Source organism: Tachysurus fulvidraco, chromosome 22 (assembly GCF_022655615.1).
Source record: "Tachysurus fulvidraco isolate hzauxx_2018 chromosome 22, HZAU_PFXX_2.0, whole genome shotgun sequence".
Taxonomy (NCBI): domain Eukaryota; kingdom Metazoa; phylum Chordata; class Actinopteri; order Siluriformes; family Bagridae; genus Tachysurus; species Tachysurus fulvidraco.
Genome location: NC_062539.1, coordinates 2,202,553 through 2,222,066, shown reverse-complemented (window position 1 = coordinate 2,222,066; position 19,514 = coordinate 2,202,553). Strand labels below are relative to the sequence as shown.

Sequence of the window (19,514 nt, the reverse complement as noted above, 5' to 3'; positions counted from 1 at the left end):
ACACACACACACACACACACACACACACACACACACACACACACAAACACACACACAAAGCAGGGGTTTGCTCAGTCTGACCTCCTGTTCCATCACATTGTCCTGGGTCATCTATCCTCTTCTATTAAATTTAAGGCTTTATGAAGGATTATAAACAGGCAACTGATTTTTTTTTGACGTTTATGTTTTATTCCATTTGCAAATGGTTCCATTTTGTTAACGACGTTAATAAGACAACCGAGATAAAAAACCTAAACTCACAAAGTTACATCTTTATGTCTGACCGACGCTGACACTGGAGACTCCTTCCGTAAACTTTAAGATCTAGCGGTTACTATAGAAACAGTAACGCAAGTGCATTAATCTCCTTCCTCGGGTCTGCACAAATTCTTAATAAAACCACAAAACTCACTGCGGCAGTAAACATAGCTACCGAAAACTGTCAGAAAACAAGCTAGCTAGCTAGCATTACTAGCTTTGCAGCTAATATTAACATACAGCAACACATGTGCAGGGAATTATATAGCAGAAATTCACTATGAGTGTGTGTTTTTTTTTAAAACCAGGTTTTAACAATTACAACATCTTTGTGAGTTTTGTGCTTTCTGGATAAATAGCGATTTTCCTGTTTTGCGATCGTTAGCAAAATAGTGTAAGTACAAAGGGAAATGTTTTTACGTTCGGATTCCTGGAAGCAAAATCTCTCGTGATTCGAAACACTAAGCTGAATATTTCAGACTGTCATTAAACTTTCACAGCCTCTTAGTTCCACATCCGTGGCTCGCTGACCAAACTGGGACACCGTCTCCGTGGCGCTTTCACTACTCTCTGTTCCTGGATTTTGCAAAAAAAAAAAATCTCTTCCATTGAACAAGACGCCTTCACGTCTCCGGTTTTCCTTAATTAGCCGACAGAAATGATTACATCGTGTAAACTGGCATCTTTCAGTGGGTGTGAGAACTACAACACAACACAGCACACATGCAAACACACACAGACACGAACATACGCTCAGCCCACGGCAGTGACTTAACACATGCATGCTGTGCCCAGAGCTCACGAGGTGCTAATACGAGAGCGCGAGCGATAATCTTCAAAAGAGGGAGCTGACTGAAATGATGGTTTAACCCCTAAGCCCTTAAACCCATTTTTCAGGGGCAAGAGTGATGCGAATGTCACACACACACACACACACACACACACACACCTCTGACAGTGACATGGATTTGATCCAGAATGACTAAACGTAAGCGATGTTCAGTAAGGGTGTGTGTTAGTGTGTGCTAATATCCTATGAAGCAAATTTGTGTGTAAATGTAGCTACGCCATCCAGAATCACTCTAACGCTATAGATCGCTCCTGCTAATGTGACCTTGTTGAATAAATAACGACGCTCCACAGTGCTCTAGAGTTCTGCATTCTGATTTGTCGAATGGTGTTGATTACTCCAGGTTAATATGAATGTGTGTGTTCCAAAATGTTATCGTTTCTATAGTAACAGCTAATTCACATCGGACGCCATATAAGCATACATACATTTACATGTACATTTACGAAATGAGTCTTCAGTGTCAGCTGTAGCGTTTTCCCAACACTTTAAACTTTAAATTTATTTACAACCGAATAAAAAACACAGCATGTGTGTTTTGCGATAAATTTAACATTTTAATCTTGCCAATTTGCTGAGGTATAAGAGAAATGAAACACCGCTGGGAATCCTGTTATAGGAAAATAATCTTTTAAAATGTTGTTAAAACTAGTAAAAACAGTGATTTTCTTTCCTCTGAGTGAGAAAGCTTGTAGTAATCAATAATTAGGTACGAAGGTGTTGTTTGTGGACCCCTGACCATCACACCTCACCCATTTGTGGCTCTTCACCAAACTGTTTCCACAAGTTGTAAAAGCACACGGTTGTCTAGGATGTCCGTGTGTTCTGCAGCTTTACATTTTCCCTTCACTAAAACTGAGTCCAAACCCTGTTCCAACATGACAATGCTGCTGTGCATGAAGGTCCAGAGCTCCATGAAGTCATGGTGTGGTGGTTAAGGTTGGACTTTAAGAACTCGAATGTCCTGCACAGAGCCCTGACTCTGACTCAACCCCTCTGAACGCCTTTAAGATAAACTGAAATTGGAGTCTCTTCAACATCCCAACATTTGATCTCACTAATGATAATTGTGATTAATTGATTGGTTGATTGACTGATTTATTGATTGGTTGGTTGCTTGATTGATTGGTAGATTGATTGATTTACTTATTGGTTGATTGATTGGTTGATTGATTGGTTGGTTGGTTGGTTGGTTGATTGATTGATTGATTGATTGATTGATTGATTGATTGATTGATTGATTGATTGATTGATTGATTGATTGATTGATTGATCACAAATCCACACAGCCACATTCAACCGTCTAGTGAAAAGTCTTCCCAGTGAAGTGGAGAAATTGTCTGCCATGAGATTTCTACAAGCACATGTGGCTCTGACAGTCAGTAAACACGATATTTTGACGCTGTTGTGTACGACTCTGGACGATTACTAGCGATTTTGCGCCACCTGCTGTCGTTTTGTGATTTCACCACTAAGTCTGTAACCCACAGTTAAGTCTGTAACCCAGACTGTGAACAAGAAGTAACAGAAACGTAAAAGCACTTTTTATGCGTCACTCTGGATTTTGCCAAATTCTGTACATGTAAATGTATAAGAAAACAAATAAAAATGATTTATTTCTAAACCTTGTGTTGGGCTACGTTGCAGTCTGTTGTTTACAACCAGTCGGTGAGTTCGTTTAAGGGTGAAAGTGTAAATTCAAAAATGACTATGTTTAAATATGTAAATGTAATGTAAATGTTTAAAAATAAATAATTTCGCTATTTCCTTAGTATAAAAATATGAAAGATTAAAAAACAGCTGTTCCCGCCCGGTTTCGAACCGAGGACCTTTCGCGTGTTAGGCGAACGTGATAACCACTACACTACGGGAACTGAGCTGGGGACACGGTGGTCTCCCCAGCTCATTCAAGCTATAATTCAAGCTATATTTAGGTAATGTATATATACAACAAAATATTGAGTATAAATCTACTTAGCTAGCATATACCAACTAACCAGCTAAGCTACCTAGAAAAAATAACAACCCTTGGCTTAGTGTCGTTAAAGCGCACTTAAGAAGGCGGCCGGTTTTGCGCCCTAAGTAGGTGGCCTAAGTAGGCGCCCTAACACGAATGCGGATTGGAACGCAGCCCCACAGCAGGATGGATGTATGGATGGATGGATTCACGCCTCTTACACACCACCAGGTTTTACTCGCTTTATTGAACTCGTTCAAATATTTTGACCTGTTGATCTCGTTTGTAAACTAATCCGGTAAGTGAAGCTTCTGTCATGTAAAAGCGGAAGTGGAGACGAACCCCAACATCCGGATCGGTCAAGCTAGCAGGTAAATAGCTGTTAGCTGTCAGGCTAATTAACATACATCTTTTTTTTAATTATTATTATTATTGATAATAATAAACTTAAGGTTGATGATGCTAATCCTGATAATTAGTTACATTTTATATATATATATATATATATATATATATATATATATATATATATATATATATATATATATAAAATCATAAATCATTTATTATTTATATGTATTAATTTTTTTTTAGTATTTGATTAATGATTTATGTAATATTTGTCAATAATCGCTGTTAAGCGTTAACATCAGAATCAGAATCAGAATCAGGTTTATTGGCCAAGTGCGTTCACACACACAAGGAATTCGATTCCAGCTGTTTGTGACTCTCAATAGTACAGACATAAATAACACTATACTATACATTTAGCTTGGAATATACAAGATAAGACAATACAGACGATGTGATATAATAGACAGTATGAGTATTAAACATAAATACAGAATATATGACTGATCAGTTATGTACATAAAGAAGTGCATGGTAGTGCAAATAACAATAGTGTGCAATATTATGCTTTTTGTACAATATACAGCAATGGTAGTGTGTGTAACGTATACGGATGATGTGATGACTGACAGTTCTGATATTGCAGTACTTATAGATATGAAGCAGGGAATATAATTAAGGTGAGTTGTTAATCAGGGTGATTGTCTGGGGAAAGAAACTGTTCCTGTGTCTGGCAATTTTGGTAAACAGCTCTGTAGCACCTGAGAGAAGGGAGGAGCTGAAAGAGGTTGTGTCCAGGATGTGAAGGGTCACTAGTGATTTTTCCTGACCGGTTTCTGGTTCTTGTATGGTACAAGTCCCATGGAGTGGGCAGATGAGGACCAATTCTTTTTTTCAGTCCTCTATCATCTCCACAGATTTGAGGGTGTTTATCTCTACACTGTTCTGACTGCACCATACAACATACACCAGCCGCTTCACCTCCTGCCGATACGCAGGCTCGTCGCCATCTTGATTGACACAGACGAGCTTAGTGTCATCTGCAAATTTCAGGAGTTTAACAGTTTGTTCACTTGAAGTGCAGTCATTAGTGTAGACGTCCAACCAAAATATCAGAACTCGATATTCTACGATACACAAAATAAATCATGGCGTTGTTAAGGTAGCTCTAAAGGGATAAAAAGTACAAGATGTCTTTGTAATTAATAAGCATCTGTAATCATCATTAAATTGCTGTATTAGAGAGGATTAAAACAATTCAGGGTCTGATGTCATGGGGGAAATAATCAGCTTTGAGGTTGACGGGATCTCTGTATACGTTTATCTCGCAGCCGGACAGAAAATGAGCGAGGAAAACTTCGCCGTCACGGCCGACATGGCTGAAATAAGCCGCGTGCACTACGAGCTGGAGTACGCCGAGGACATCAGCCTGCAGATGAGGATACCGGACAGACTTAAAGTCGGACCGGACTCGTCGATGGACAAACTACTGGACCAGTTCGCTGAGGAATCCCACAGCACCATGATGCAGGTTCCAGACAGGATCGTAGTGGCAGGTAGTAGATCGAACGAATGTGCACAAGAAGATTCTAGTCAGCTGTCAGCCGTGTGACTAACGAGCAGCAGATGAACATCTCATTAATCTCCACGGTTGCATGTTTCTCTGACTGTAGGTTCGTGTGTTATGTTTGTTTTTTTTCTTTTCTTTGCTCCAGGAGATGAAGCTGATCTTCACTTCAGGCCACGAGAGCTCGATCTGATCCAGACCATCCCAGCGGACAGCGTGGAGCTGAAGGCTCCTCCACGGGTTCTCACTCTCCAGGACCAATTTCTGGACTTCCTGGAGCCTGAGCAGCTACCAGAACCTTCTCAGCATAAAGAGGAGGTGAAGCAATGCATCGAATAAACCTCATTAGGACCGAAACATAAAGTCCATCCGAAGTATTATGGTCTGCTTTTAAAACCAAAACGTGGATGAAGTTTATTAAATCAGGGGATTAGATGAAAGTTTAAGACATGGTCCAGAAATTTGGTCGAAAAGTCTGGAGTCTGATTTGTACAGAAGATATTCTTAGTGTTTGTTTTCTTTCTCTCTCTGCAAAGATTCGCTCTCGCACGAGATCCCGGCGTGAACGTTACACCAACGAGACTCGTCAGAATGTCCAGATCGCCAAATACAACACGTAAGAACACACACACACACACACACACACACACACACACACACACACACACACACACACACACACACACACACACACACACACTTTAATACCGACTCTGGTAGAAGAATGTGTGTGTGTGGGAGCGTCAGTCCTTTAGCGTGTTTAGTGCTAACATGTGATTCCTCTCCCTCCCTATGTGTGTGTGACGGTCAGCGTGAGCCCGTCTCCCAGCGCTACTGTGCGTGTTCGTCCCGCTCTCGTGTCCCACGACGACTGGCCGAGCGTTGGCACTGTGGGCGGAGTCCTGTCCTACATCCAGCTCACCACACGCAGGGCCTACGACCTCGTCCTGGCCATGCTGGATGACTCGCGCCGCAGGTGAGCTCTTGCACACGTCTTCAGAGCGATTGCGCCGCATAGTTACTTCCTGTTCTTGGATGCTACACGCAGTCGTCTCCATAGAAACCAGTGCTTGTGAATAACAATCTAAATCACAGGGCAAACACAGCTAGATTACATTCAGCCCTGCCTGCTGCAGCAGCTTAACGTAAGTCAGGCCTAAGAGTAGCCGGAGCAGCACTTACCCAGAATTCATTGCGCTTTTACGGTTTATATTCTTCATATACGTGATCTTTCAGACTGGGCTTTATGTAGAAAAGTCTGTAGTGAGGTCTGTAGTGAGGCTCAGTGAGTTGTGAGTGTTTATCTTGTTTCTATCTCAGGACCGCACTTGTGACTCTGGATGCTAATTTGGAAGGAACTCCCGACGACCTGGCGTTAGCCGACGCCCCAGCACTGAGACGACAGGTACGAACCAGCTCGGTAAACACGAGAGAGAATAAAGAGAAATAATGGAAGCACTGAACACAGAATGAAAGAAAGAATTGAGTGCTGAAAGGAAGAATGAATGAAATAGAAAGAAAGAAAGAAAGAGAGAGAGAGAGAGAGAGAGAGAGAGAGAGAGAGAGAGAGACAGTATTTATCTTTGCATCTGTGTATCTGACTCTTGTGTGTCGTGTCGATCCAGATCGTGAAGCTGAACCGTAGACTTCAGGTCCTGGAGCACGAGCAGAAAGAGCGAGTGAGGAGGGAGATGGTGGTCTACTCCCTCACCGCCGCATTCTGGTTGGTGAACGCGTGGATGTGGGTACGCCGCTGACCGCCGGAGCCATCGTCCGCATCTCCTCGTCGTCTCAGGCTGCTTTTAATCAGACTCTCAGAGCTTCTTTTTGTATCTAACTATATCCGATATCGCCGGGATATTGCTCTTAAAGTCTAAACTCAGACATGGGCTAGAAAATAGCTCGGGAAAATTAAAACGATCGTTTTAAATAATATAGTGTGAGCAACAACAAAAAAAATAAATAGAGAGAGGGTGCCAATAGTTTTAAGTAAACAGAGCTGTATTGATGTATATGGATATGACTATTGTAAAAAAAAATAATAATAATTCTCAAACTTCATGTACAAAAAAATAAATCACTTCTTGTAGGTGATTGGTGCTGAGAACGTGTTTAGATTAGCTACGTGTAAAGAATAAATCACTTCCTGCTGTTCCTCGTATAATAGCGCAGCAAACATTCCACCCTTTAACTAACGACATGTTGCGCTTCTTATCCGCTTACGTTTACATTTAATGTGTCACTTACATTCCAGCAGCTACAAACAGCCACTGACACCGGAGACTCCTTCTGTAACTCGTACATAAACGTGTGCTTATAGAGCGAGAGTCGAACGCAACACAGGAAAGGCGAGAAAGGAGAAAAGAACGAACGAATTCGGAAAGAAAGGCCGAATTCGATCGAATGCTCAAAGAAAGAAAGAATGAAATGTAAAAATAAACAAAGGATTAAATGGAAAGAAAGAAAGGTTTCTAAAATAAGATGTTCGTCACAAGAAGAAGCGAAGGAAGGAAGGAAGGAGTTTGTTGTCGTTTCTCGCCCGCAGCAGTAATGAATCAGGAGTGTGTACATTGTGTGTGTTACACAACGCCAGCAGATCGTGGTGTATGTGGTGTATTTATTATTTATTTAAATAAACGTTTTGTGGATCTTGAGGTTTTTTCTTTCTGTTGTTGGTGTTGATGATGATGATGATGATGATGATGGAATCCAATTAAAACTCTTAATCTCTCCTAAATCCTATGTCGTTTCACGCATTCATAAGTATTAGCACCCCCTCTTTTTTTTTTATTATTATTATTATTACTATTTATTTATTTATTTATTTCAAAGACGCTTTTTTTTACACATTTTTTGTGAAAGGTGTAAGTTACCATGGCAACGTTGACGTTTCGGAACAAACAAAAAAAACGTACATTAATTACACTAATTTTATTGGTAGTTAAAAATGACAAAATAATAGTATTAAATAAATAAAGTCGACTAGGGGTCGCTGTGTTGAAGGTGAAAATAAATGTCCTAACTTCCGGGTTTGAACCGGAAGTGTGTGCTGCTGTGTAGCAAACCGACCGTAGACGTGGAACAGGATTTGTAGCTGTCGCTGCAGCACGAGATGTTTGTTTATATGTTATTTTAATTTTATTTTCCATACTTTATAATTCTATTTATATATTTATTTATGTATTATGTTATGACCGAGTAACTTATTGGACGTTTGAAGACGACCTGAGGTGATTTCTCATTAGCTACATTAGCCGTTAGCTGTGCTAAGCTAATAGGATCATGGGAGCTAATGCTAAAAGCTAACGCACGACACGTCGGTGTTGTTCGATATTAACTGGTGTTCAGGATCGTCTGCGGTTATAGAGCCATATCTCAGGTGCTGTCATGGCGCCTATGGGGATCCGGTTGTCCCCTCTTGGTGTCGCCGTGTTCTGCTTGCTCGGGCTCGGCCTCCTGTACCACCTTTACTCCGGGGTCCTGACTAGCAGACTTGCCGCTTTCAGACAGAGGAAGACGGTGGATCTGAGGGACCTCCTCGCCTTGTCCATAGAGGCTGCTGTACAGGGAGGATGGGAGGTGAAGCGCATCCGTATGGAGGACACGCTGGAGGAAAAATCCAAGGGCAAAACTAAAGAAGGAGCTTCGGAGAAGTTCACCATGGGGGATTTAAACTCTCACAGGAAAATGTACTACCTGATCAGGAACACGTATCCTTACATACAGGTATCATCATCTAACATCATATACACTCACTGGGCACATTATTAGGTACTGATACTGGATGGGCTTCTCAGAACAGCCCAAGTTGTTCATGCCATGAAAACCACCTTCTTGTACTCCTACATCTCAATGATGTTCTACTGAAGACCTCTGAGCTCATGGATCATGAAACCATTCTGACCACCTGCACTAGCTTGGGCCGTTCACACCTTGGTTGGTGAAGTCGGTGCCGAGTTTTGTTATACGGCCGAATCTCGTAAATTAGAACGTCGTGGAAAAGTTGGTTTATTTCAGTCATTCAGCTCAAATGGTGGAACTTGTCTATTATATACATTTCAGTACACACAGACTGACATAGTTTAAGTCTTTGGTTCTTTTAATTGTGGTGCTTTTGGATCACATTTATCAAAAATCTCAAAAAATTAGAGTACGGTGACATGTCAATCAGCTGATATACTCAAAACACTTCGAAAGGTTTCCTGAGCCTTCTCTGAATTTGGTTCACTAGGCTACACGATCATGGGGAAATCTGCTGATCTGACAGCTGTCCAGAAGACGATCATCGACACCCTTCAAAAGATGCACAACCAACCGGGAGAACGCAGCCTTGAGAGGCTTGTCAAGCAAAATCCGTTCAAGAATTTGGGTGAACTTTACAAGGAAAGGACTGAGGTTGGGGTCAAGGCATCAAGAACCACTACACACAGACGTGTCAAGGAATTCGGCTACAGTTGTCATATCTCTCTTGTTAAGCCTCTCCTGAACCACAGACGACGTCAGAGGTGTCTTGGCTTTGCTCAGGAGAAGAAGAACTGAACTGTTGCCCAGTGGTCTAAAATCCTCTTTTCAGATGAGAGCAGGTTTTGTATTTCATTTGGAAACCAAGGACCTACAGTCTGGAGGAAGGGTGGAGAAGCTCATAGCACAAGTTGCTTGAAGTCCAGTGTTAAGTTTCCACAGTCTGGGATGATTTGGGGTACAATGTTATCTGCTGGTGTTGGTCCACTGGGTTTTTTGTAAACCAAAAAGTCACTGCACTCGTTTACCAAGAAATTCTAGAGCACTTCATGCTTCCTTTTAAAAAGCTGTAATTAAAGCAAAAGGAGCCCCAAACAAGCATTGAGTACATGTACAGTAAATGAACAAACTTTCCAGAAGGCCAACAATTCACTAAAAATTTTTTTTTTTTTTATTGGTCTTATGACGTATTCAATTTTTTGAGTGTGAGAATTGGGTTTTTGTTAAATGTGACCCAAAATCATCACAATTATAAGAACCAAAGGCTTAAATTACTGCAGTCTGTGTGTACCGAATTTATATAATACACGAGTTTCGCAAACTGAGTTGAATTACTGAAATAATTGAACTTTTCCACATTTTAATTGATTGAGATTCACCTGTATACATTGATGCATCATTTAGTCATCTTTCACGAGTCGTCTGCTTTTAATAATTGGTCAGCAGGAGGCTGCTCTCGGGTTTTAGAGCCTGTTGAAGAAAACATAAAGCTGAACTGAAGCTTGTTGTAGACGCCCATATTTACACTGAGCTCAGTAAGATCTACAGAAAACTTTCTGCTCAGTGAATTCCCTTATTTATTTAGGAATTCAAGACGTGTTTTAACAGCGCTCTCACACACACACAGTCTCTTTGTTTCACCGTATTAAAGGTTGCACATGAGCCTTACAATAAACCTGTGAGGTGATCTGATGTAATGTGATGCGTGGGCTGTGATGCCGCTGCCAGGGCTGCTGATAAACCTGAATCAACATCTTCTGACCAATCAGAGCCTTGTGTTGTTAACACGCTCCGTGACTGTTTGTCAGGTGAACTCTGAGGAACACGACAACTCGGAAGGCGAGGCCACGGTGTGGACACGTAACATCCCGGAGGAGGTCGAGAGCAAGATCCCTGAGGGGAAAGTGGTGCCTGCTGAGAGCGTGACGGTCTGGATCGACCCGCTGGATGCCACGCAGGAGTACACGGGTGTGTGTGTGGGGTGTGTGTGTGTGTTCTTGGGGGGGGGGGGGTTCGTGTGGGTGTATAAGTTGCTTTACATTTAAGATGTGTTGATGTTTTTTTAAGCCCCGCCCCCTAGAATTTCTGATTTGTAGTATTGAATTTTAAGTCTTTATTATTTGACTTTAGGATCATAGAGCTGCTTAAAAAGGCTGCTGTTAGAATTCATCCTTGTTCCTCCAGAAAACCTGAGGAAGTACGTCACGACCATGGTGTGTGTGGCTGTGGACGGGAAACCTGTTGTAGGTGTGATCCATAAACCTTTCACCGACTTCACAGGTGTGGATTTGCGTGTTTCTATTTGTCTATTTGTGTGTCTTATTGTTTGTGTCTGTGTGTCTATTTGAGGGCATGTGGGTTTTTTTGTGTGTGTATTCGTGCATGTGTATTTGCGTGTGTGTGTGTGTGTTAGTTACTGACCAGTAAACTCAGTCAGTCACACGTGTAAACACTTCCTCCATCTTGTTCTTCTCTGTTGTTTGTCTCTCAGCGTGGGCGATGGTGGGTGGAGGAGCGAACGTGGCACTGCGAGACTCCTACAACTCTCAAAATCCCAAGGTCATAGTGTCTCGCTCACACGCGGGTAAAGTGAAAGGCTTTATTCAGCAGGCATTCGGGAACGACACAGAGATCATACCAGCAGGGGGCGCAGGTGCTGCACTGTTGCATTTATACACACACACATTTCTCTCTCTCTCTCTCTCTCTCTCTCTCTCTCTCTCTCTCTGCAGGAAGTCTGTAGAGCCATATCAGTGTGTTGTGATATTCTGTAGTAACGACTTTAACACATTAATAAACAATAAATCACCTGTCATTGATTTTTTTCTCTCTCTCTCTTCACTTCTCTCTGTCTCCTCCCAGGATACAAGGTCCTCACTCTGCTGGACGTCTCGGACGACGATTACGAGAAGGCAGACATGTACATCCACGTGACCTACATCAAGAAGTGGGACATCTGCGCAGGAAACGCCATTCTAAATGCACTGAGTGGTCACATGACCACGCTGAGCGGGGAGGAGATCGACTATTCCGGCTCGGAGAAGAACCCAGGCGGCGTGCTCGCTACGGTCGGCATCGACCACGACGCCGTGGTGAAAAAGCTGCCGGCCTGGGGAGAGAACAAAAACTGATGACTCGGGAAACACGGACCGAACGAACAGAACCAGTGTTGGACACGCAGATACGTCAGCTTCAGCAGGACCGCGCGTGACTGCGGCTGCGTGGCGTGTTTAGCATTTAACTTCTCTAGGAGTCACATTCGACGGGTATAGGAAGGGCTCTCAGCGCGTGGTGGTCTTCTTTATTTATCTCCACATCAAACACGCACTTTCATGATCACTGGTACATTGGATACGTTTATACGTTTCAGTATCGATGCATCCCTAAAGAACAGGACATGTAGCTGCATACAGATATTACATCTTAATAATATAACACCACAGACCTATGAGTCTGACACTCGACTTTAAATATCTCCCGATTTAAGGAAGCCTGTCTCTCAGGAGCACAAACCTGTCCCAATCGGGGGGAAGCAGTGGCACTAGGCGTTCATGTTTCCCTAATAATGTCACGACTGGAACTTTTTGCTTCACAATAATTTACACGCCGCTGTCATGTGCGTGTCATCGAACCTCCACAGTTCGGTCAGTTAAAGGGACGGTTCAATGTAAGGTACACAATCATCTTCATCTGCAAAAAGAACTCTGTGATCTCATTTCGTCCACCTGCGAATATATTGACACCCACTTACGAATTCTCGATTCTGATTGGCCAGAAGCTCTAACAGCATAATAATTATTAACCTGGCCTAACATCACCATATAATGTTTCCATGGTAACAGCTCATTCACAGGGGTAGGCACTTGTACACATACACGTGCACGTAACTACATGATGCTTTATTTAACATTTATGGAAGGAGTCTCCAGTGCCAGAGCTTTGTAACAGTAACTCCGCTTCATCACAACACCACGTCGTCGATTATTGTCCGACAGCTCGACCCCGGGTGTGTGGTCTGTTACTTCACCACGTCACTCTGCTGATGTTTTTTTGCTCAACTGTTTCTTTTAAACCATTCTGTTTGTAAGCCGTTATAATTATTCTAATGTGATGGGTGATGATTTTATTTTATTTTTTCAATCATAACCAATCGGCAGACGAAGGAACAGGTGATGAACAGGGTTTTATTGTATGAAAGAGTACTGTATGTGAGACGCTCCCTGACGTGTCGTGCATGAAGACGGAGTGTAAATACACACAACACTTTAATCAACGTTTATTTGCTGTTTAAAATCCTGCATGCGCTCGGTCAGATATGAGGCATGACGTGTGATCTCATTGTGCTAAATTAACTTTGGTTTTCTTTGGGGTTTTTTTTTTTTTTTTGGATTGTAATAAAGAACAACTCTGTTGTCATTGTTGTGGTGCGTCGTGTTTCTCTTCGAAGAGGATTTTTCCAGGCGGTGGCTCGACCTTGTGGGACGATGATGAGAATTAACGTCTGGTGTTTGTGGAGGAAGTGAAGAAATAAAGCGATGTAAGTTGGAACCTTGCCGGTGAGCTCTTTATACAGGGTGCACACGTTTATATCCTGACACATGTGCACCGGATGTGCACTAGGTGGCGCAAATGAGTTTCCTGGCAGTTCAGTGAGTGAGTGCACCGCAACACACACCAGAACTTTTTTTTTGTCCGCCCGTGAGACAAAAGATGGAAAAACTCCCCCGTCCGTTTTTAGCACTGATACGAACGGATGAGCTGTTGCTATAGCAACGAGTACATCGATACGAGCCGGTGGTTTGTCGGAGCTGCTGTTCTAGAAAACACCTTCTGACCAATCAGACTCCAGAAACCTGATGGTCTGTACACGATACGTGGTGTTTAAAATAAATCTGGTGGTTGTGTAAGAATAAATACTCCAAATATCTTCAATCAGGAACAAGATGTTTTTGTCCAAGGTTTTTCCTGCCAAAAAAAAACCCTTTAATGAATAAGAAGAAAATTGCAGTGAGCTGAAATGTGCTTTTAGTAAAACCCAGGAGTATTAACGACTTTCTGATCTGGGAATAAATCCAGACTCTTATAAACGACTGAAAAGCACTTAGTGGTTTATTTTTGTGTTGTTGTTTTTTTAAATCTCTGAATATACGGAAGCTCGAGCGTATCGATGATGCTGCAGCGGAAAATGTGCAGGATCGTTTGCATTAATTCGGTCTCTGCAGGTGATGCGGTGTGTTGAGCCTCGAGCTCGGGAAGTTGCCACCTCCTATTAGCACCATGCTGACATTTCATTGTAGTCTTTTAGTCCTGTTTACGGAGGACTTGTAAAAAGTTGCAGGGGGAAAAAAACTTTTCCCAGATGTCACGTTTACACGTCGCCACACGTCATTTAGCCATGATTTTAGTTCCAGGGTTGCCGGTTTGTCAGGTCCAACCGTCATACAGGTCCCTCTAAATCGATATAATTACAGACTACTGCCTGTTTTTGTTGATTTGCACAAAGTATTACTCGAAATCCTTCATTGGTAGAAAGTATTTTCACGAATGGATTGATTAAAGGGGGCAAATACTTTTTGCGCAAAGCAAAATAAGCATACAGTCACTTAACCTCTAAAGGAAACGGTCCCGATAAATAAACTCGGTTTAACGTTATACTCAGTTTATTATCGATAATATACAGTTAAATATTTTTACGTGGTTGTGAGACGAACCCTTCTGATCAGTAGCTAGGAACTAAACAGTACGCTGGAGAAAACCACCTGCTAAATCTGTAAAGGTTCTGTTTAGAACATTTTCGATAGATAAGAACCCTTAAAGAGCCCTTAAATGCCCCCTTTCCACCAGAAAGAACCGGGTGCTGGTTCGAAGTTGGTTCCACTGGCGAGCTTTCTAATAAGAACCGGTTTGCCTTTCCATGGGCTAGCGAGCCATCACAGAGCCAAGTCTTACGTCACTGTAGACAACCTTATACAGCAATGTTAGCGCAGCAGCAGCAAACACAAACACGACACCGACAATGGTGGATGTTGCTTTACTACATTGGCATCCAAAAGCGGCGAATCCTGATTTAAAATGATTTAAAAATGGCACTAACGACGTTTTCTTTTGTCTTGTTGGTCACAGTAACCCCTCCCACAGCCCCTGACACAAGCGGTTCTAAAGTCTAGACCAGCAACGTTTTGGTGCTACTTAAGAAGCACTTTTCCCGGTTCTTTGGGTGTATAAAAAGAAAGAACTGGTTGTAAATTAGGCTCTGAACCAGCACTCAAACTGCCTTGGTGGAAAAGGGGCAAGATCTGAGTGCACTATATGGAAAGCAGGTTGGTTCCTTTAGAACCCTTAAAAAATCATTAGATGTTTCTTTAACATAGTATAAGTCCCAAGCAGAACCGTAAAACACTGTGTGTTCAGTAAGAAAGGTTGCACGGAAAACCCTTTATAATCGAACGAAGCACTAAAGAAAACCCTGAAGGATTCGTTCAGGCTTTTCGAATCAATTCATTTCAAAAGAGTCGTTTCAAAAAGAACGATTCGTGAATCAGATGTTTGTGAAGAGCAGCTTTCTGGGCTGATGGAGTTTCACGGTCTTTCTCACTGCGTTGTCTCTACAGAAATCCTTAATGGTTTCTCGAAACGACCAGAAAGTGCTGTGATGAGAACGTTCTTTACTTTTTAGGAAGGTAAGCTAGGAAGCTGTTGTTTGTAAGAGAAACAACACCTTAAATTATCATCTTCCTTTTGTAAAAAATGCAGAATGTTAGCACTTAGCTGTCTTGTGGTGAAGTGTGCTGAACGATCGCTTAAGTGTGTGTCACGCTAATCAGCATACAGTATATACAGCGCATACAGCTAGCGTGGATAAGATTCATTCATTCATTCATTCACTCATTCATTCATTCATTTTCTACCGCTTATCCGAACTTCTCGGGTCACGGGGATCCTGTGCCTATCTCAGGCGTCATCGGGCATCGAAGCAGGATACACCCTGGACGGAGTGCCAACCCATCACAGGGCACACACACACTCTCAATCACTCACACACTCACACACTACGGACAATTTTCCAGAGATGCCAATCAACCTACCATGCATGTCTTTGGACCGGGGGAGGAAACCGGAGTACCCGGAGGAAACCCCCGAGGCACGAGGAGAACATGCAAACTCCACACACACACAAGGCGGAGGTGGGAATCGAACACCAAACCTTGGAGGTGTGAGGCTACTCACTAAGCCACCGTGTCCCCCGGATAAGATGTTAAAAATAAAAATAGTGTGAAAGTTTAAGTGTGAATAAAAAAGACGTTACAGAGCAAGAGAATTCAACTAGAACCTACTGTAGATCTGATATTAATGCAGTTATTATTGTCACACGATATGAGTTTCTCGCTAATAAAACTGACTAGCGAAAAATATGAAATATGAAAAATATAGAAAATAGGGCTTTAAGGAACCCCTTAAAAGTGCACTCGCACTAAATGGAGAACCATTGAATGTTCAGTCTGAAGCTAAGAATTTTTAATTATCTTTTAGAATCAAGTTAGCTAGTCAGTACAGTGCGCTTTTAGTAAAGTAAAGAACCTTCAGGGTTCCTTGGATGTTCCTCTTCGGACGATTCTATGTAGAACCCTAAAGAACACATAAAGGAGCATCATTTAATACACGTTCAGCTCGTTTCTTCCTTTTCAGAAACTCTTAACGAACCCTACAGTGAAGTGATTTGGTTTCAGACTAAAACTTTACCTGGAAGCTTAAAAACAAACCTTCATATACGACGAACCCTTAAAAAACCCCATAGAAGTATAACATAAAAAACAAACTCCTACAATTTATACATTTAGAACCAATAAAGGTTCCTATGGGTTTCTTTGGAGACTGAAAAGGGGATAAGATCCTAATGTAGAACCTCGAAAAACAGAAAAGGTTCCAATAGAACATTGGGGCTCCACCCCCTCCACCCCCATATTGGTGCATTAAAGGGTTAATAAAGTTTTAGTATCCAAAAAAAAATCCCTGTCCCTTCATGGAAAATCAAAGATCTGACGTCTTTCGCTCGTTCGTGACCGCTGTGTTGGTTTTTTGTTGTTTTTTTTTTAACAGACGCTTCCTTTGAAGTGCAAACAGAGCTGGAGTTTTGGAGCAATTACAACATGGCAGTCATGCAGTCACAGGCTCTATAAACTGGAGGGCTCACAGCGGTGTAATTATCTTCAAACAGGCAATGCGGAAAATGATAATGTCTGTTTTGTCACCTTCGTCACGGTCGCCACCTACGTTTAATACGGTACGACTAATTAAAATAAAAGCTGAATCGATGCAAATCCTGGACAGTTGACTGGAGGATTTAATTAACCAGCTTTATTTATCAGATGCTGAACGCTTGCTCTTGTGTTATATAGGATATGGATAGATGGATGATGCGGAATAAAGCCCGAACACTCGATCCGGTAAGCGATGAGCTCTGATATTACCCTCAGACTACTAGAGCTCATAAACGATATCTCACTGACAGGACGATATCAGCTACATCGTTTTCATCACCGATCTCTCCGTCAGTATCAGAGATACACAGTTAATCATTTCTCAAGACTAAATGACTAATAAGATCATCTCTAAAAAATACATTAGCATTAACTTTTAATAATAATTGAATATTTTTCTATACAAAATTATAATTACTAACACTGTTTTCCGGGGGACACGGTGGCTTAGTGGTTAGCACGTTCGACTCACACCTCCAGGGTTGGGGGTTCGATTCCCTCCTCCGCCTTGTGTGTGTGGAGTTTGCATGTTCTCCCCGTGCCTCGGGGGTTTCCTCCGGGTACTCCGGTTTCCTCCCCCGGTCCAAAGACATGCATGGTAGGTTGATTGGCATCTCTGGAAAATTGTCCGTAGTGTGTGAGTGTGTGAGTGAATGAGAGTGTGTGTGTGCCCTGTGATGGGTTGGCACTCCGTCCAGGGTGTATCCTGCCTCGATGCCCGATGACGCCTGAGATAGGCACAGGCTCCCCGTGACCCGAGAAGTTCGGATAAGCGGTAGAAAATGAATGAATGAATGAATATATTTCTGTTAAATTAAGAAATATCAATTTACCTGGATGTCCCTCTTTGTAAACTCTTAAAGATTCTATGTACAGCTTTAAAAATAACAAAAAGTTCCAACAAAATCCTAACGTTTTAAAAAATTATTTAAAAAAACATTTAAAACAATTTAATACATTTCTATTAAATTAAGAACTCTTAAGAGAGCATTGGTTGTTTCTCTGTGGAAATGATTCTATGGAGAGCCCTAAAAAACATTAAGGTTTCTAATAGAACCCTCTTCGGAACCCTTAATTATCTAGTGAGCCATTAAAGAATCCATAAAAGTAAAAAATGGAAAACCGGTTTCTAGAAACCTTAAAGGTTCCTTTGTTTTTTCTCATCAGAAACTCTTATAGGTTCTATAAATTTAGAACCAAATAAAGTTTCAATGGGTTTCTCTGGAGACCCTTAGATTAAATCTCCTGTAGAACCTCGAAAAACAGAAAAGGTTCCGATAGAACCAACTCTCTTTGGAAGCTAAGAACCCTTAATTATCTTGTGACCCCCCCCCCCCCCCCCAGAATCGGTGCATTAAAGTGTTAATATATCTTCAGTGTCCAAAAAATATCCATGTCATAACCAGTGAACCATTAAAGAACCCCTAAAAGTACACCATGAAAAACAAGTTTCAAGAAACCTCAAAGGTTCCTTGGTTGTTCCACATTGGAAAATCTTGAAGGTTCTACATAGAGACCAATAACGAATGTTGTAACTTTAAATTGAGAACCTGTTAAGAGTTCTTCAGTTGTTCTTCTGTAGAAACTTTAATAATCAAATGAACCACTAAAGATTCCATCCTTATTTTTGACATTATAAGTCTTTCAAAAATGCTTCACTTTTTAAGGAGTCATTTAAAGAGAACGACTCACGAGTCGTTTGTGAGACGCAGCTCTGTGGGATGTCGGAGGTTGCAGATAAGCAGAATGTTTAGGTAGCCTCATGACGTAGTTTTTCCACCTCGCTGACACAGATTAAGTTTTATTTAATAGGAGTTTGAAGGCAATATTCGAGCACGACTCAGAGAAAAACTTTCTCCAATGTCAAAGAAACGCTCCGTCCTTTCTCTCATGACGACAGTCACGTGCTAATCTGTAGGTCTCGTCTCCTACGTAGCGTGTCCCTCCCCTGCAGCCAGCTCCAGGGCCTTTTAATTCCATCGTAACGTCTCGTCATGTGGTAGTCGGCATGTCTGTCTTCCTCAGGCATCAAATAATTATCCAGACCATCTGCCTGCAACTCAGATACAGATGGAGGGAACTTGACACCCCTGTGCTTTGCCCATAAGATAAAAAAAATGTCTCTCTGAATCGATGAGACAGACATTTTTGGTCAGCAACAAAATCTGAACAAAAGATGAAGCAAAAGAAGTGAAAAGTTAACACAATTTTTTTTATTTTAGCATAAAAAATTGTGTTGAAATGTCAGAAATCTCGGACACAGCGTCGTGCACAGAACATGTGTTGTTTTAGGGAGAATCCTTCATCGCTTTCAAAATATTTGGAACCAGTTCATTCAAAAATTATTTAGAAAGTAAATACATGTAAGACATGGCAGTGCTGTTAGGTGCATTTTAACACAGTGCATTTTTTTTAATATATATTGTCTGTGGATTGTCTGTGTTTTAGTGCAGTGTTGTTTATGTAACAAAGTCCAGCATCAAAAAATACCATATCTATATTTAAAAAATGGGGCACGGTGTCTTAGTGGTT

At 41.6% G+C, this 19,514-nt stretch overlaps 2 protein-coding genes and 1 non-coding gene across 4 annotated transcripts; 2 read left to right on the top strand and 1 right to left on the bottom strand.

The window, feature by feature from the left end:
- Positions 1–2,909: 2,909 nt before the first annotated feature.
- On the bottom strand, positions 2,910–2,982 carry trnav-aac. The gene has a single exon. It is a non-coding gene; the product is annotated as a tRNA-Val (tRNA).
- Positions 2,983–3,079: 97 nt separating this feature from the next.
- On the top strand, positions 3,080–7,637 carry mffb (mitochondrial fission factor b). Of its 2 annotated transcripts, none has more exons than XM_027158134.2 (7): positions 3,080–3,296; positions 4,748–4,972; positions 5,132–5,301; positions 5,520–5,599; positions 5,795–5,959; positions 6,304–6,388; positions 6,609–7,637. In XM_027158134.2, the coding sequence occupies exons 1-7, from the start codon at positions 3,260–3,262 to the stop codon at positions 6,738–6,740; spliced, it is 894 nt and encodes a 297-aa protein (XP_027013935.2). In that variant the 5' UTR covers positions 3,080–3,259; the 3' UTR covers positions 6,741–7,637. The 2 variants fall into 2 exon arrangements, with proteins under 2 accessions (XP_027013935.2, XP_027013937.2); XM_027158136.2 differs by having other exon boundaries at positions 3,086–3,436.
- A 381-nt stretch (positions 7,638–8,018) lies between these two features.
- Positions 8,019–13,138, top strand: bpnt2 (3'(2'), 5'-bisphosphate nucleotidase 2). Its single transcript, XM_027158297.2, has 5 exons — positions 8,019–8,709; positions 10,533–10,692; positions 10,909–11,004; positions 11,216–11,377; positions 11,587–13,138. Exons 1-5 carry the CDS (start codon positions 8,371–8,373, stop codon positions 11,853–11,855), a joined length of 1,026 nt encoding a protein of 341 aa, XP_027014098.2. The 5' UTR covers positions 8,019–8,370; the 3' UTR covers positions 11,856–13,138.
- The last annotated feature ends 6,376 nt before the right edge of the window (positions 13,139–19,514 follow it).